The following is a 17,027-nucleotide window of genomic DNA, read 5'->3' on the forward strand; positions in this document are numbered from 1 at the left end:
TGTTTCTCCTATCTGTGGATAAGTGTCTTAAAAGTTAAGTTTCCTGGACTGCCCCTTTAAGAAAAAGCTATCAAAAAAGTCTGATCTGTGCCAAAATAGTAGGGAAAATTTCTTTTACATGTCACAGCACAAAAATGAGCCCCAACACAGCTCCGGATGTGGTAAAATGAAAAAGCTATAGGGGTCCAAACGGCAGTTTTTAGCATTTTTTTTTATTTATTTACATTTCATTAAAAACCGTGGCCGGCGTTTATCATTGTAGGTGTAAGTGAAATATTTTTCTACACTTTTTTTTTTGTGTGTGCTGTAATGTATCAAATGTTCTGTGACCATATAATAAATTTGGTGCTACTACACATTTTGTGCAGGCCACATTTTCTGAAATTTCTCTCTACACATATACCAAAAAGCGAAGTCTGGGCTGGTGTAGTTTGAGACTTTTCAGTGGTTTGCACCTTTCCATAAAAAGGCGCAGTTCATAAAACCCTTCCATATCATGTGTATTGCCAAAATCAGTAGATTGCAACTCAAAAGCAGCAGAAATGTGTAAACCAAAAGGCGCAACAAAAAGGAGATTTTTGTACTCGCCGTAAAATCTCTCTCGTAGCTCTCATTGGGGGACACCGAACTGATGGGTATGTGCTCTTGCCACTAGGAGGCGCTGACACTAGGAAAAAAAAGTCGGCTCCTCCCTGGCAGGATATAACCGCCCACTGGGAGTGAGGAAACCAGTTTGTCACAAAGCAGTAGGAGAAGCCAACAAGAAATACGTCCGAAGGACCCTAGAAAGGAATCCCGGAGAAACAACTCAAGAACCGGAAAGAATAATCCGGAAAAAGGAAGAAGAAATGGGTGGGTGCAGTGTCCCCCAATGAGAGCTACAAGAAAGAGATTTTACGGTGAGTACAGAAATCTCCTTTTCTCTGAAGCTCTTCATTGGGGGACACCGAACTGATGGGATGTACCAAAGCAGTCCCCTAGGGTGGGAAAAATACAACCACCGGAAAGAAGGAATCAGTCCCAAGACTGAACCCCAGAGTCCATGGGGTCCGTGGACGAGCCCCCAGGTCGGAGACAGACCAGAGCCAGAAATTGAGCTCCCAGAAGAACGCCCGACCAGGACCCCAAGGAAAAGGCCGACCTCTGGGGGAACCAGGCGAGAAAATAGATATGTCAGGGTCACCTGGAAAACGAACAACCCCAGAGGAGTAAGGAAAAGCAGACATCCGCGAAAAGACACCGGATGACCACTACCTAAAGGCAAATGAAGAAGAGAAGGAGTGCAGTAGAGGAAAAAACCGCCCCGCCTAATGGGCTAGCGGTGGAGTGGGTAGAAAACAACACATGCCCAAAATCGGAACCAGCACCAAGGGTGAACCGAAAAACCTGCCTGAAAGGAAGGCACACCACAGCAGCCAAGGACAGAGTCCAAGCCAAGGGGGGGGGGGGGGAGAGAAAACAAAGGAGAGCCCAACTGGGACTCCCAGGGTCTGGGCGCAGGAAGGATGGTGCCCAGAGACCTAGGTGTCAGTGCGGTATAACTGACACAGACAAAAAAGGGAAAAGTCCACAGCCCAGACGAGAAGAAACTGAGGAGGGCCCTCAGAAAAGCCAAGGGCCCCACCGATATCCCACCTAAAAGGGGGAAACAATGAGACTGCATCATCTTTGAAGCAGAAGCCAGTAAGGACCCGTGCCAAGCACCGGGATCCCTACACCCCCTGTGGAAAGGCCATGGAACAAGAGGTGGGTGGACAGAGCCCCCGACTCTGTCCAGAGGGGCAACAGGAGACCCCAGAGGGAGTGGAAGCCAGGACACTGGAGCGGGGCAACGATAGCAATGGGGTACCAAGGTCGCCACACAAAAAAAACGCAGACATCGCAAGGAAGAAGGAATGTAGCACAGGAAACCTGCAGACACAGACTCACGGGGAGAAAGGGCATCAAGAACCCGCAGGTACGCACAAAGTGGAACTGTCCCTGGAAAAGGACATCGGACGGCGGCCGCGAAGTAAAGAGGAAGGCGACCAGTCCGGCTATGCAGACAGTCTGGCTATGTGGCATAGGGACCATGGACTGGTCAAGTCCCACATACAGAAGCACAGCGAGGAGAGATACCTGCCGTCGGACAGGGTACACCCTGCCACTCAATCTGATGCATGGAACAGTCCATAGAGAGACACGGGAGACGCACTGAAAACAACACCTTGGCAGCAGGTCACCTGAACTACCGCCCACAGAGTGGGAGATGTATGGAAGATAACTGAAGTCAGTAGACAGCCACGTGGCAAATCGACTGGCCGACAAGAATAGATTCCCAAGATGACTCCAGTCAGCCCCCCCACATAAAGTGGGGAACTAGAGAGCGGTCCGACCAAACGGTTGACCAGGTGGAGGAGAAAGACCCAGCACCTGAAGGAACGTCCAACTGACAGCAAACCTGTATACCTGTGGGGACCTTACCCCAGTTCCCGCACGCAGTGGTGAGTTACGGAAAAACAGGCTATGCTCGCGGCGGCCCTGAGGTCAGGGACCGATGGCAGTGGAAAACGTGTAGACAACAGAGTAGCTGAACGAGGGCAATGCCCGAAGTGTGGAGAGAAGAGACAAAGTCAGCAACTGTGCTACATAGACACCGGCTGGAGAGCGGGGAGGTCAAGGAGCCATAGACGGAAACCCCGCTCCTGGAGATAGGAGGGAGGCAGAGGAGCCATGGGATGCCTCCCTGTCAACCTCGTAGGGTCCCTGGAACACAATGAGTCAGTTCCGTGCATACCACGAACAGCAGTGGGGAACCGGGACTCCAGCCGCAAGCCGTCAGCTGCGACAGGCGGCAGAGGAAAAATGCCGACCACTGTGTGGCGTAGTGGTATAGAACCCTAGGAGAGAACAAGCCAATTCGGCAGGCACCCAGCACCATAGGAGGTACCAGAACTCCAGCCGTGAGATGTGAAACAGGCGGTGTAGGGAGCCATGCAGACCACCACCTGGTCAACAGGTCCGGAGAAAACGCTGAGCCGTTCCGTCGACACCACGCAAAACAGCGGGGTACCGAAGCTCCCTCCGCAGATACAGCAGCCGGGTGATGTAAGCTAGGCAGTGTAGATCAGTACAGATATGGGCCAGAGGAGACAGTGAGACCCTCCGACGAACACCTTGCAGAGTAGTGAGGTACCAGAACATCAGCCATGTGATGGGTAACGGGCGGTTGTAGTAACCACGCAGACAGCTTACTGACTATAAGAGGAATGGTTCAATAGCAGATGATGGGTAGTTCCAGCAGCACCCGCACAAAAGTGGTCGCCGAGACACCCACTGCAAATGTCTCAGCTGAGTGATGCACAACATGCGGTGTGGACCCACAGGCAGACCCATGTCTGGCTCACTGGTATGGGTCCACAGGAGATAAGGGGACATCCCATCGGGCACCTCACAGGAAAGAGGCACCAGAAGTCCAACCGCAGAATCGCCAGCCAGTAAAAGTATGGGAAACCATACAGAGAACTACTGGCACAGGTCAATGTAGACAAGGAGTTGGTCCGCCTGTACCTCGCAGTAGAGAGGTACCAGAAATCCAACCGCAGCAAGTCAGCCGTGTGACGGGTGAGAGGCGGTTGCAGGAAACCGTGCAGAGAACTGTCCGGCTTACTGGTATGGATCCATAGTAGACAGTGAGTCATCCTGTCTACCACGCACCGCAGTGGGGTACCGGGACTCCAGCTGCAGATATATCCGCCGTTTGCTGTGTGACAGGCGGTGTAGGGAACCATGCAGACCAATGTCAGGCTTACTGGTATGGGTCCAAAGTAGACAACGACTCATCCCATCGGCACCTCGCCCAGTAGTGAGTTATCGGAACTCCAGTCGTAGGTACATCAGGCATATGATGTAAGGTATAGGAGACCATGAAGACCACTGTCTGGCTTACTGGTATGGGTCCATAGTAGACAACGGAACACTCCATCGGACGCCTCACACAGTAGTGAGGTATCAAAACTCCAGGTGCAGATGCACCAGCCGTGTGATGTATGACGAGCGGAGTAGGTAACCATGCAGACCACTGTCTGGCTTACTGGCATGGGACCATAATGGACAATGGGACACTCGGTCGGACACCTCCAACAGCAGTGAGACCGGAACTGCAGCCGCAGATACAGTGGCTGAAAATGTATGACAGGTGCTAGAGAAGGCACCTCGCACCAGCAGTGGGGTACCGAGTATGAGCCGTGGAAGCTGCAGCCCCAAAAAGAGGGACAGGCGAAACTACTGTCCGCATATGAAAAACCGGTCTATGCCATGAAGGAATATACTCATGAGGACTGTGCGCCGGATGAGGGTATCTGGAGCCCTAGCTGCAAAAGCTATAGCCCGTGGGGAAGGGAAAACCACAGCATGACATGACAGGAACACCCCTAGGATGGGTGGGCGGCAGACCTGACATGAGAAATCTGGAAAGAAACGAACGTCCGCCAGGGGCACGGAGGAACTTGCTCACTGCGTGGCCCTCAGCGGTGGAGGGGAATATATAGCTGGAACAGGACTCCCTACACCAAGGGAACAAAAGTCCCAGGTAACAGCCCGCCTTTGCGGTGTACATGTGGTTCATGAAATGAGCAACAATAGAAATCAGACTGTAATACAAGTGTTGGCCACAAGAGGGAACCAAACACCAACAAATGGTCTGAGTGACCAAGAAAAACTGTAGTGTTTTGTTTTTTAAATAAATTATTATTAAAGTATACCTGGAAATGTGGCCTGTAGCGGCAGAAAACAGACCCTCAGGAGGAGCGACTGCTCAGAGCAGAGCACATAAGTGCCTGCCAAGCCGCCGCTCCGGAAGGGGTTAATGGGGAACCAGGACGCGAGCTCCTGCGGCAGTTGCCCGCGTCGCCCTGGGAACAGGAAGGGAGGGCGGAACAATCACCCCCAGCAGCGGGAGGGAGGGAGGGAGGGAGGTACTTCCCATAATAGGGAATAGGACCCCGGGAGGCGGCCATGTGCCGCCAGGGACCCGGACTCCGGCGGCAGAGCTCCACAGAGCCCGCTCGCCGCCGGAAGTCACAGTGGTGGCCACACCTGCACTCGCACGGTGCGGTCGGCGCGAGAGGTGAGCCGCCCCATAAGGCAGAAGCAAGACCCCCCTGGAGGAGCGACAGCTCAGAGCACATAAGTGCCCGCCAAGCCACCGCTCCTCCGGAAGGGGTTAATAGGGGGCCGGGACACGAGCTCCTGCAGTTGCCGCCCAGCCAGAACAGGGAAGGAGGGCGGGACAATCACCCCCAGCATAGCGCGAGCTGAAGGGGAGGTACCGTCGGCTTGCGCGCTGAATGGGGCAGAAGAAGGGTGGAGTTAGCCACTGTAATAGAGACCCTGCTCGAGGCGGCCCAGAGAGGCAGCCAGGGACCCGGCGGCAGACGCCGCCGGAAGGCAGAGTGTCGGCCGCACCTGCGCTCGGCATCAAACAGAATAGCCGGTGAGAAGGCTCACCCCAGGTCCGGCACATGTCCTCCACTGGACCGTAAGTAAAACACACAGCCCCCCCCCCCAGGCAACCCGAGGGACCCCCAGTATGAAGCCCCCCCCCCCCCCCAATAAAGCAGAGTCCCAACCTCTAGGGGGAGGGGACCACCAGATGGGAGATGCATAAAGGGGAGAGGGGGTTAGCCCTTCGCTGCCCAGACCCGAGACCCGCCAGCAACAGGGACCTACAGTGGCGGTCACGGGCGGATTGCTCGTTCGCCTGGTGTGGGGGGGAATATACTCACCTCAACCGCCACATACTCACCCTCGAAGTCTTCGACCAGCTAGTGCCACCTGCCTTTTACCGACATGGCGAACAGGGGAGAATGGGGGACCCGGACCCAGGGTACTCCGCCAGGCGCTGGTTGTGGGCGAGGAGGGGTTAACGGGTCATTCCCATTCTAATGCACCGTGCCCCTAGCTCGCATGTGGGGGATCAGGCAGCGCCATGCTCCTGTTGCCCCACACTAGAAAAAATAAAAAAGGAGAGAAAAACTAAACTAGGAAAATAATAAAGAAGATAAGGTCTGGAGAGCTCCAGACCTGTGTGCACCTCCTAACTGACACTAGAAAAAACTGGTTTCCTCACTCCCAGTGGGCGGGTATATCCTGCCAGGGAGGAGCCGACTTTTTTTTTTCCTAGTGTCAGCGCCTCCTAGTGGAAAGAGCATATACCCATCAGTTCGGTGTCCCCCAATGAAGAGCGCCAGAGAAAGGTGCAAGTTTACCCTGCTTGCGCCTTTTCTAGACACATAAAACAGTCTTAAGACAATGATAAATGTCAGCCAGTAAGTCTATTTAAAAGTTTATTTAAAAATAAAGTAAGTTTATTTAAAAATAAAAAATAAAACTGTACCAATGGGATATTGTCGTAATCACAATGACCTGAAGAATCAAGATAACTTGCCAGTTTTAGCACACATTAATTGGCATAAAACCTGAACACACAACCAAGTGCTGAGGAGGTGAAGATGAGCTGCTCAAGTCCAACATCCTGGCACGTCTCTACATTCTTGGTCAACCAAGAAGAGGTGGGGGGTGGGGGGGGGAGAGAACAAGGATGCATGTCAGGCTATTGGACTTGAGCAGCTCGGCCCCACCTCCTTCACACTTGGCTGAGAAATAAACTAAAAAAAAGTTATACGTTTGCCAACCACCATCAGGTACATATTGTTTTTATACCCTAACAGCGTTTCCCAACCAGAGTGCCTTCCAGCTGTTGCAAAACAACAATTCCGGGAAGGCTGGAAGTTGTAGTTCTGCAACAGCTGGAAGGCACTGTGGTTGGGAAACACTGCCCTAACAGGTATCCAATGGTATCTGCAGCAGATACATCTGACTGATTGCCTTTATGTTTCAGATGGAGTTAACAGGCCAGTTAAAGCAAAATGTCCTGCTAAAAGTGGTACTTTTGGCAAGTAGGGGGATCTCCAATTTGATGGGTAAAATGACAAGGGAGAGCAGATCAGAAAAGAGCCTAAACATAAAAGGTCTCATTTTACCATGAACCTTGACAGAATTATGTAACGAGATGGTGTCACTAGCAGAACTTACACCTCAGAAAATAAGGGAAACACACTCTGCTGTAGCCCAGGCCACTAAGTCAGAGGAACTACTGCCAAAAACAGCATAAAGTTTGGGGTGTGAAATAAATAAATTTATAGGGAGAGATTTATCAAATCCTGTCCAGAGGAAAAGTTGCCCATAGTAACCAATCAGCTCGCTTCTTTCATTTTAAACAAGGCCTCTGCAAAATGAAAGAAGTCATCTGATTGGTTGCTGTGGGCAACTTTTTCTCTGGACAGGATTTGATAAATGTCCCCCATAGTGTTTTATAATAAAGGGTGCACTAGTGGACCGTACACTCTCACAAAAAAGCACTAGATCTAACTTACGGATTAGTGGTTATGATGGTTCCATCAGGGAAGATGCTCTCCTCTCTTCCATCGCGGTAAAGGTTTTTTATGGTCTGATCTGGAAAAGTTATCTCTTTCTTTCCATCAGGAAAATGCTTTTCTAAAACAAACAAACAATACATTGTATAGAATGTATAAACGACTGTTTTCCACAATAGTCTAGATTTTTATATCATTGGTATGTCATTTCTCTGCGTCCTTTATGACACAATGCATACATATACGCCCTGATCACGGCCCAGATGAATAAAGCACGCTTCATGTCTGGTGAGTACTGGCTGCTTGAGGACTTTAGCGTGATTCCTGATGTCCAGCATTAACTCTTCAGATGCCAGGATCAAAGTTGAATGCTGCATCTAACAATACGTGTCAGCTATATCAGGGCTGACCTCTGTTCTTTTGCTCGTCGCTTTGCTTCGTCAGATTGGAGAGAAGAGCGCTGATAACACTGATCTATGCTATGGCATAGCACTAAACAATATTAGGAATTGTCCCTTTTATAGGGACTAAAAAAGTAAATAAAATATTCAAAAAAAGGACACAGCCCATTTTGGCCTTTAAGACACAGGAAATTTTCATTTTTGCGCCATACATCCTATTTTACAGAGCAATTAATGGTGAGAAGCGGATTAGAAACCCACAATTTTGCCACTTTTGGGGTAAATTTTTTTTACACAGTGCACTTTATGGTAAAACTGACATGTTCTCTTCATTCTGTGGGCCAATGTGAATACAGTGATACCCATCTTTACACTTTTCTATTACTGTACTACTTTTAAAAAAGGGGTTTTCCAGGCTGAAGTATTTATGTAATTGACTCCAGGCACAGTAAAAGCAACAAAAGAGGCTTTAGTCAAATTATCTAGTCCCCACTACAGCCCTGTTCTTTTACCAATGATGTTTAATGTCCGCTCAATCCAATGATTGGTCTAAGCAGGAACAAAACGTTTAGGGAGGGAAGAGGAGGACTATGGCAGTGGGAACTGGAATATTTGACTTTTGGGGAAGGTGACTATAGCCCTTTAGTTGCTTTAACAATGTCAGGTATCAGATCATATAAAAGAAATTGCATACTGGGAAACAGCACCTTTTGTTGTCTATGAACTGTCTGGAATTGCAGTTTTTCCCATTCAAGTAAATATGTACAAAACAAGACATTAGTGTATGGCAGTCTTACACTAATGTGGAGTAAAATTACCAAATGTATTTAAAAAAAATCTTGCCTGTTAAATGTAGCACAATCAGAAATCTAGATTTGTGGTGTTTTCTGAGTAAAGAGATTTTTTTTTTTTGTACTCACCGTAAAATCTCTCTCGTAGCCTTCAGTGGGGGACACCTTACTGATGGGTATATGCTCTTGCCACTAAGAGACTCTGACACTATGAAAAAAAGTCAGCTCTTCCCTGGCAGGATATACCCGCCTACTGGAAGTGAGGTAATCTGTTTTGGAACAAAGCAGTAGGAGAAGCCAACAAAGACATAAGTCCGAAGGACCCCAGAAAAGAATCAAAAAAGGAAGATATGGATGGGTGCGGTGTCCCCCAATGAAGGCTACGAGAGAGATTTTATGGTGAGTACAAAAAAAAATCTTCTCGGTCGTGCTTCATTGGGGGGACACCTTACTAATGAGACATACCAAAGCAGTCCCCCTAGGGTGGGAAAAGCAACCACTAGAGAAAGGGAAACAGTCAGAGACCAAACCCACTGGTCCTTAAGGGGTGCGGATGAGACCCGAGGCAAGAGACAACCGAGGCCCAGAAACTGAGCTGCCGGAAGATCCCACGTCCATGGAGATGGACTAGGACGCCAAGGGAAGGGACAGTCTTTTGCAGAGACTAAACCTACGGTCCTTAGGCTTAAGAAAAGGGTCCACTAGAAAGCCAGCTGGGCCAGAACCATCCCGAAAGGATGTAGGAAATCAACCCTAAGGAACACAGAACCAGACAGAGGGCTAGCCCAGCTGGGAAACAAAGATGGAAAAGGGCACAACAAGATAACCCCATCCAGAGTTGACCCCGATTCAAGAGAACATGGCAGAAAGATACCAAGGAGAGCAGCGTACGCCTGAGCAGAAGGCGAGCACAGGAGGTGGAGACCAGAAAACCACTGGTAAAAAGAAAGAAACCGGCTCTAGAGACATCTGGCGCATAAGAGCGATGACCCAAAACCCGCCGCAAGCACCCAGAAGGCGAAATTAGCTCAATTTGTTGTATAACTTTTGGAGCCTAATCCAATTCTTCCCCAAGCCACGAACCACAACAATGGTGTAATCTGGATGACCCGAACGCCCCATCTTGGGAGTACATGAACCACGAAGGAGGAGACAGAAAGCAATAACAGCCAAAAAGGGAACAGAACTCCCTGAAAAAGGAATGCAGGAGTGACAGACATGGGAACTAGAGGTTCCTGAGACACCTGGAAGATGTACACAGAAGGATAAATGGCCAAGAAGGAGCGGAAGACCCTGAAAAGGAGCATCCCAGAACACCAGAGCGGACGATATGGGAATTGGAGGTTCCTGCGTCTCCTGGCAGACGTACACCTTAAGGGGAAGGAAACCCAATGGCCGCGAAACGCTCCGGGAGACAAACTGCCGTGTTGAGAGAAGAAGAGGTGCGGTACAGAAAGACTGCCCCACAAATGGGATCGGAGAAGTCTGGGCAGGATCGCTACCCATGCCCGAGACCTCAACCATCACAGGACCAAAGGGAAAACCGAAAAAAGAAGGCACGCCACAGCAGTCTAGGATAGTGTAAAAGCCAAGGAGACTAACCAGAGTTGGACCCCAGTGCTCCGAGAAGACCAGAACACTCCGAAGCAAAATCCTGTCAGGACGGGAATGGAGGGAACAAACAAAAGGGAACCCAGCAGAGACTCCCAGGTCCGGGGCACAGGGAGGTCACTCTAGAAGACTGTGGTGTCAGTGTCGCACAAACAACACTGTTAAGGGAAGAATAAACACTCCCTTCCAGGGAGATTGTGCCAAGGGAGGAAGAGAGCAATGGCAGGACCTAAACAGACAGTGGCTAGACTGGCTGTCGCTGAGCCATACATGAGTGCGTAAACTCCTCCAACAGAGGAGAGTGCCAAGGCTGCATGAGCAGCAGTAGATAACCAGAAAAAAAATAACAGGAGAGAGATGGCTCCATCTCTAGTGGAGTGGAAAAACAAGGGGTGGCCGAGAGAAAACCCAGGCACCGACCAAGCCAGCTCCCTTATCCCTGTACCCCCTGTGGAAGGAGAACTGACAAGTGCACCAGGTACATGCCGCCCTACGGAAACGGGACAAAGTACTGGGATGACGTAGCCCCCCAGGAACCCTACGACAACATATAGAGATATGGAGGGATCGGAATCCTTGACACAGGTGCTGGGCAAAAAAACAAAGACATTGCTGTGTGCTTGTTACTTACAGTCGTAGCTATCAACAGTGTGAAAAGGAACGCCTCATCGGTGTGAAACCCTGGACCAGATTGGTGCCAACTGAGCCATCCTAGACATGTCAAAGGCAACAGAGCAGACACCTGAGCCACCCTGCACAGGAAACCATGAAAATACCTGGAGGCAAGGGGGGGGGGGGGGCTAGACAGATTGTCACGCCTCAACAGGCCCCATGCCAGAACAGAGGTGCTCAACTGTCGCAGATCTTTAGAACAAGATCACAGGAAGGCCCAAGGCACACAACACTGAACAGAAGGGAGGGGAGCTCTACACGTGCAGAGGACATTAGCATACGTAGGGACACAGACATGGTACCTCACTATATTAGTGGGGCACAAAACTGCACGAAGGAAAGTGCAGACATCCAAAAGTCCGGCAGAATGGAAGACAGACTCTGCACCCAATGGTGTGTCACAACCATGCCCCTAGCAGACCAACGTGGCACTCTTAGAAAAGGGGAACAGAGAGGGCAGCTATGGCCATGAAAAGACATGGAATCTGCAGGAGATGCCCACACCCCATCTCCTAATGGTGCTACACACAAGGACTGCTGTCGCAGATGCAAGAGATGAGGGATGCATGTGGGGCAGGAAGCATGCAAACACAGAAGATGTCCCATAGAGGCAAACTTCACATGGAAGGAGTCACCGGACTGCGGTCGCGGGAGCAGCAGGAATGGAGGAGGTGACCTGGTGGATTAGAAAGCCATGCAGACAGTGTCTGGCTATCTAGCATAGGAACCATGGCCACACCGGGTCCCGCATTCAGAACCACACACTAAAAGTGGGCTACCAGCCTTAAGCCATGAGAGCGGGAGGCATGTGGAGAGGGATCCCAATCAACCAGCATGTGGCACATTGTATAGGGCCCATGGAGCAACATGGGGAGACCCACTCGGAACTACACCTAGGCAGTGGGTTACCTGAACTTCCACCACGCTGTGGGAAGTGTATGGTAGTTGACCCGACGTAGCAGTAAACTACGGGGACAGCCGTCCGGCTGACTTGTGGAGGATTCCTGAGCACACAGGAATACTCTGTTGAACCCTCCCACAGCAGTGTGGCCAATCTTATGGGCAACCCGGTGGTGTAGGATACCATGCAGACTAATGGCTGGCAGCAGTCCCTTGTGCCTGCAGGAACACTCCTCCCACCAACAGTGAGGTACAAGAAGCCACAGCTATGCACGCAGCAGCCCAGAGATGGTAGCCCGACAGCAGCGAAAACTGTTCAGACAACGGTTTGGCGTAATGAGTGCCCCTCCAGGCTCTGGTGATAAGTGGACACAGACAGATAGGCAATAACTGTGCCCCTTTGACGCACATGTCGAAGAGCAGTGAAGGCTAGAAGCCATGAATAGAATTCCCGCCACCCAGGGAGATTAGGGGAGGCTTAGGAGCCATGGATTGTATCCCCTTCGCCCTGCATCAGGTCTACAGGACAGGCCAGGTCACTCCACCAGACACCGTGCACTAGCAGTGAGGTACCAGAACTTCAGCCGCAGATACATCAGGCCTTGGAGAAGTGACAGGCGGCAGAGAAAACCATGCAGACCACTGTCTGGCTTACTGGTATGGGTCCATGTAGACAACAGTTCACTCCAGCGTTCAACTCGCACTAGAAGTGGGGAGATGAGTGACAGGTGAGACTACTGTCTGTCCTAATGAGAGCAGGTACAATCCATGGCCACGTTGAGATCCAGGACAGCAGCCGCGGATGTGGCAACCTGTGGAGTAGGGAATAATATATGTACACGTCAAGAACACTTGCGGACATGGCAAACATGTCATGACAATCAGTGGTAGGAGAAACAGTCCTGACTGTAACCCCGGTATCTGAAATCCCTGGCACGACCTGTCACAGCGAGTAACATATGTCTCTGAAAGAGTAAGAACCCTGGCGGAAGCAGGAATGCCAGAGACATTCCTCAACTGACTCAATGCAATGAGTCAGATCAGATCCCGTACAGGGTGATGGAGACAATAAAGGGGCCCCCGTATACAGTCCCAGAAAAAAGGGCCCAGCAGATATTTTTGGTGCTCTGTAACCGAAGATACTGCCATATCGGGTCAATGCATGGGGCGCCGGAGAAAGCTTCGAATTCGGCCCTGGTTCTCAAAAATCCATTTAATATATGGTCCTCAGATAGGGGACGTATCAGATATTAAACTGATAAGAACACATACTACACTTGATCTGAGCCAAAAGGCCGAGAAGCGATAGATAGTACAGGCTAAGGCTTGGCATGGAAAATAAGGCACAATTTATTAAAAGGCCACAAGAGGGCGCCAAACACCACTAAATGGTTTGAGAACCCAGCAGCGTTCACTTTTTTTTTTTTTTTTTTTTTTTTTAATACACACACTAAGTAAGGAAGCGCGGGGAACAAGGCGCCTTGCGCTGAATCTGTCCTTGTGATCCCCGAAGGTAGAACGGACTAAGAATCCCACACCATGTCCCTCATGCAGGGACACTAGGAATACTCATGCTGCAGCCTTGGAGCAGCGAAGGTACGGGGCAGTGCGCTTGGAAGTGCCTGCTAAGGTGTCACACAGCTCCAAGGCCAGGGGACAAGAGCGGGCCGGACCCAGGCAAACTGAGCCGCTTAGAGAATGGAACGCCGCCAACCCCCGCAATGAAGGAGGGGCGGAGCTAGACCCCGCTGGAGGTGCCCATCATCAGATCTGCGGGTAAGCTACAGGATCCGTGGGGCCTGCGAACCTGGAGAAGAGGCGCTGCCTGGCCTCCTGGTCCGCACGCTCTTAGGGGGAGAAGGGCGGAGCCACATGCCACCATAGCCCTCTGAAAAATGAAGAGTAGGCGCAGTCTGGTCTCCTGTGGCACGCTGGCTCAGGGTAAGAAGGGCAGCCCTGTGCTGCCAGAGCCCTTGACTACCGCCGGCTGAGCCCCCAGTGCCCTACTGACCCCCGCAGTGGGGTAAAACATAGCTGGCGGAAAGAAGGAACAGCAAGGCTGTTCAGAGGTGAGCTGGAAAAGAACGCCTGTGGAGGGAGCCGCTGCAAAAGGCTGGCGGCTATTCTCCACAGGACATAGTATGCAGACACACGCCCTCCCATGAGCGAGCCCTGCAATAAAGGACAGAGTCCCTTTTTAAAGAGGGGAGGGGGGGGTACATACTCACCTGCTGACGCCATCTTCTTATACTCACCCAGGCGTCTTCAACCAGCTTATGGGCACGCTGCATCATAGCAGGCTAAGATAGCAGGGCGAGCAGGGGCAGTGGGGGACCCATGGTACAGCCTCCAGGTGCTGGCCGTTGGTGAGAAGAGGTTAACAGTACATACTCTATGCCTGTGCCCCTTTATCACATATGGGGGAACAGGTAGCGCCATGCTCCAGACACCCCAGCTGAAAAAGGAAAACAAAAAAGGAGAAAAAAAAACGAACTAAACCGCCCTTACTAGAAAAATATTTAAAAAAGACCAGGTCTGGAGAGCACCAGATCTGTGTCTTGCCTCCTACTGACACCAGCTAAAATGGATTACCTCACTTCCAGTGGGCGGGTATATCCTGCCAGGGAGGAGCCGACTTTTTTTCATAGTGTCAGCGCCTCCTAGGGTCGAGCATATATCATCAGTAAGGTGTCCCCCAATGAAGAGCAACCGAGAAAATAATAAATCTGTTTTAAAAAGTACACTCCTACACCCCACCAACTTTAGGGTGCATTCACATAACGTATTTGCTATTTGGTTGCCTATTTGAAAACCGTATATAACTATATAGCAAACTGTATCTTGTGCAAGTTTTTGTATGTGTACGGTTTTGTGTTTTTTTTTCCCTTGCACAAAACCGTGGTTTTGTAACTTAAGATTTGATGTTCTTCACATCACTGGCCAGCTGGGGAGCCTCCCATTTCACGGGTTTATAAGTTAGGCTCGCAGTGGGTCTCAATAGTGAGACCCGGGGCGATCAGCCCCTGTACTAGTACTCCCAACATGGAACAGGCTCTTCCATGATGGGAGTAGTAGTACAAGCGCTCCCGCAGAGTCACCACAGCCACCCGCAGACATGCAGCTGGGAGGTTCTCCCATCATGGAACAGACTACAGCGTCTCTTCTATGATGGGAGTAGTAGTAGCACTGCAGCGCTGAGAGACGGCTCTTGCAATCCCATGACTGTGGGATGGGTTTTTCACCATTATTAAAACTGTATTGCAAAATAGTGATGTGAATGTAGCCTTACATAACAGGCAAAAAAAAAGTTAAAGTTGCAAATAATAGCTCAAATATGAAGTGCACCATAATTTTTGTGACTTTTCTATACAATAAAATCACTTCACAGCACAACACATTTCTTACAAAATTGTCCACCAACCTATTTGTCCATTGGAAAATTGAAGTATTTCAAGTCCATCAGGGTACGTAGTGTGTGTAGTTTGGGCATCAGCGTAATAATAAATCTAAGATGAGAATTAAAAATATTTTTTTTAGAATGAAGCAGAAAGAAAACAGTTAAACCTGAAGCCCATTCTATAGTTAACCTACCACCCTCTGATCTGCCATCACTTGTTTAACATCCCCATTGAAGAAGGTCACAGTTGTAGACTTTCCATCATGGCTGACTTCTTTACGCGTCCCATTTGGAAATAAAATAACATGACAGCCGTTTCTTAAAATTCGCTCTACCTGCAGAGAGAGGAGAGGAATAGTTATCAGGTTTTAAAACCACAAAAACAATATAGGCTACAAGTAGGGCTACAATCACATCAGCATTCTGGAGCTTCCATATAGATGCTGGTAACAGGGCTGTCACTGTGTATACAGACCGGTCCCACTGACTTTGAATGGGGTCCATTAGGTTTCCATTTGTTGTCCATTATTTTGCAGAATATTAGCAGAAAACAAAACCTGACCTGCAGTATATTTTTTCCGTCATTATAATGGAATCGGCTAACTGAGCTAAAACTCATGTGAACAAGCCCTAAAAAAAAGCCCAACAGATTTATATTGCAATTCATTAATCAGAAGCTTTTTTAGGTTTAAAAGGGGTGCACCAGTGCAGGACATGTTATCCCCTATCCACAGGATAGGCGATAAGTGTCTGATCGTGCGGTTCCCAGTGGTCGGACCTGCGTTCGTTTATGTCCAGCTCTCCCATAGAGAGATATGGTGTGTCAGCCAGCGATGCGCAGAGGTCGGCAGTAAATCCGTGCACGGCACGGAGGTCGCTCTGTGCATGGAAGGAGCTGGCGCGCCAGGCAGGAGATTGCGGGGGTCCCGGCAGTCTGACCCCCTGCGATCAGACATTTATCGCCTATGCTGTGGATAGGGGATAAGATGTCCCGCACTGGAGTACAGTTAACAAAATAGAAGACCCATTTTGAACAGCCATAATGCGGAAGTAATCTAATCTCCGAACTGTGCCCGCAATGTCCACACATCCCTAGATAAAATAATAACCCCATTAAAATACAGTAATATGATCTACTAATACTGAGAAACAGTAATTTCACCTTTCCATCTGGATATGTAATTTCTCCCTGGACGTGGTCATTGTCTTTCACAGAGGAGCTGTCATTTTTTGGCTCTGTATGTAGCACCTTATCTGAAACCTTCGGAACAATATAGTGATGAATACACAAGAAGTAGTACGTTAATATCCACATAATACAATAACCAGTCAGTACCAGGAATGCGCAAAACTACAGTACAAATCAGCAGCAGTAAATATGTTCTATATATGTTCTGTTTTACAAGTGCTTCGAGTCCCTAGAAAAGCTGAACTCCTTTTTCAAGACAGAACAAATCTGTTGATGATTCAGTTTCGATTAATGATACCTGCATAACAAGCAACCAGATCTGCAACAGTGCACTCTCAAGAACTTTAAAGTTGAAAATGAATATTGTTACTAACACAAGGGGACTTCACAGACCTTTTCATTTCTATGCACCGTCTGATCCTCTATAATATATGCTATAAGTACAGTGGTCCCTCAACATACGATGGTAATCCGTTCCAAATGGACTCCGTTTCAAATTTGTTGAAACCATCGTATGTTAAAGGGATCCCTGCAATGTAAAGTATAGGACAGTGGTCTCCAACCTGCGGACCTCCAGATGTTGCAAAACTACAACTCCCAGTAAAGTATAGGACAGTGGTCTCCAACCTGCGGACCTCCAGATGTTGCAAA

At 49.5% G+C, this 17,027-nt stretch overlaps 1 protein-coding gene and 1 non-coding gene across 2 annotated transcripts in view; both read right to left on the reverse strand.

Moving 5' to 3' along the window:
* CENPJ (centromere protein J) overlaps positions 1-17,027 on the reverse strand; it is a 70,759-nt gene that overhangs the window by 1,263 nt on the left and 52,469 nt on the right. Inside the window, exons 13-16 of the mRNA XM_056561688.1 lie at positions 16,350-16,448; positions 15,382-15,522; positions 15,212-15,296; positions 7,416-7,536 (exon numbers count right to left, since the gene is read on the reverse strand). Of these exons, the coding sequence (XP_056417663.1) occupies positions 7,416-7,536; positions 15,212-15,296; positions 15,382-15,522; positions 16,350-16,448 (446 nt within the window). The remainder of the gene's footprint in view (positions 1-7,415; positions 7,537-15,211; positions 15,297-15,381; positions 15,523-16,349; positions 16,449-17,027) is intronic.
* On the reverse strand, positions 12,908-13,097 carry LOC130359862 (U2 spliceosomal RNA). The gene has a single exon (XR_008890488.1). It is a non-coding gene; the product is annotated as a U2 spliceosomal RNA (small nuclear RNA).

This window comes from Hyla sarda, chromosome 2, assembly GCF_029499605.1.
Source record: "Hyla sarda isolate aHylSar1 chromosome 2, aHylSar1.hap1, whole genome shotgun sequence".
Lineage (NCBI taxonomy): Eukaryota > Metazoa > Chordata > Amphibia > Anura > Hylidae > Hyla > Hyla sarda.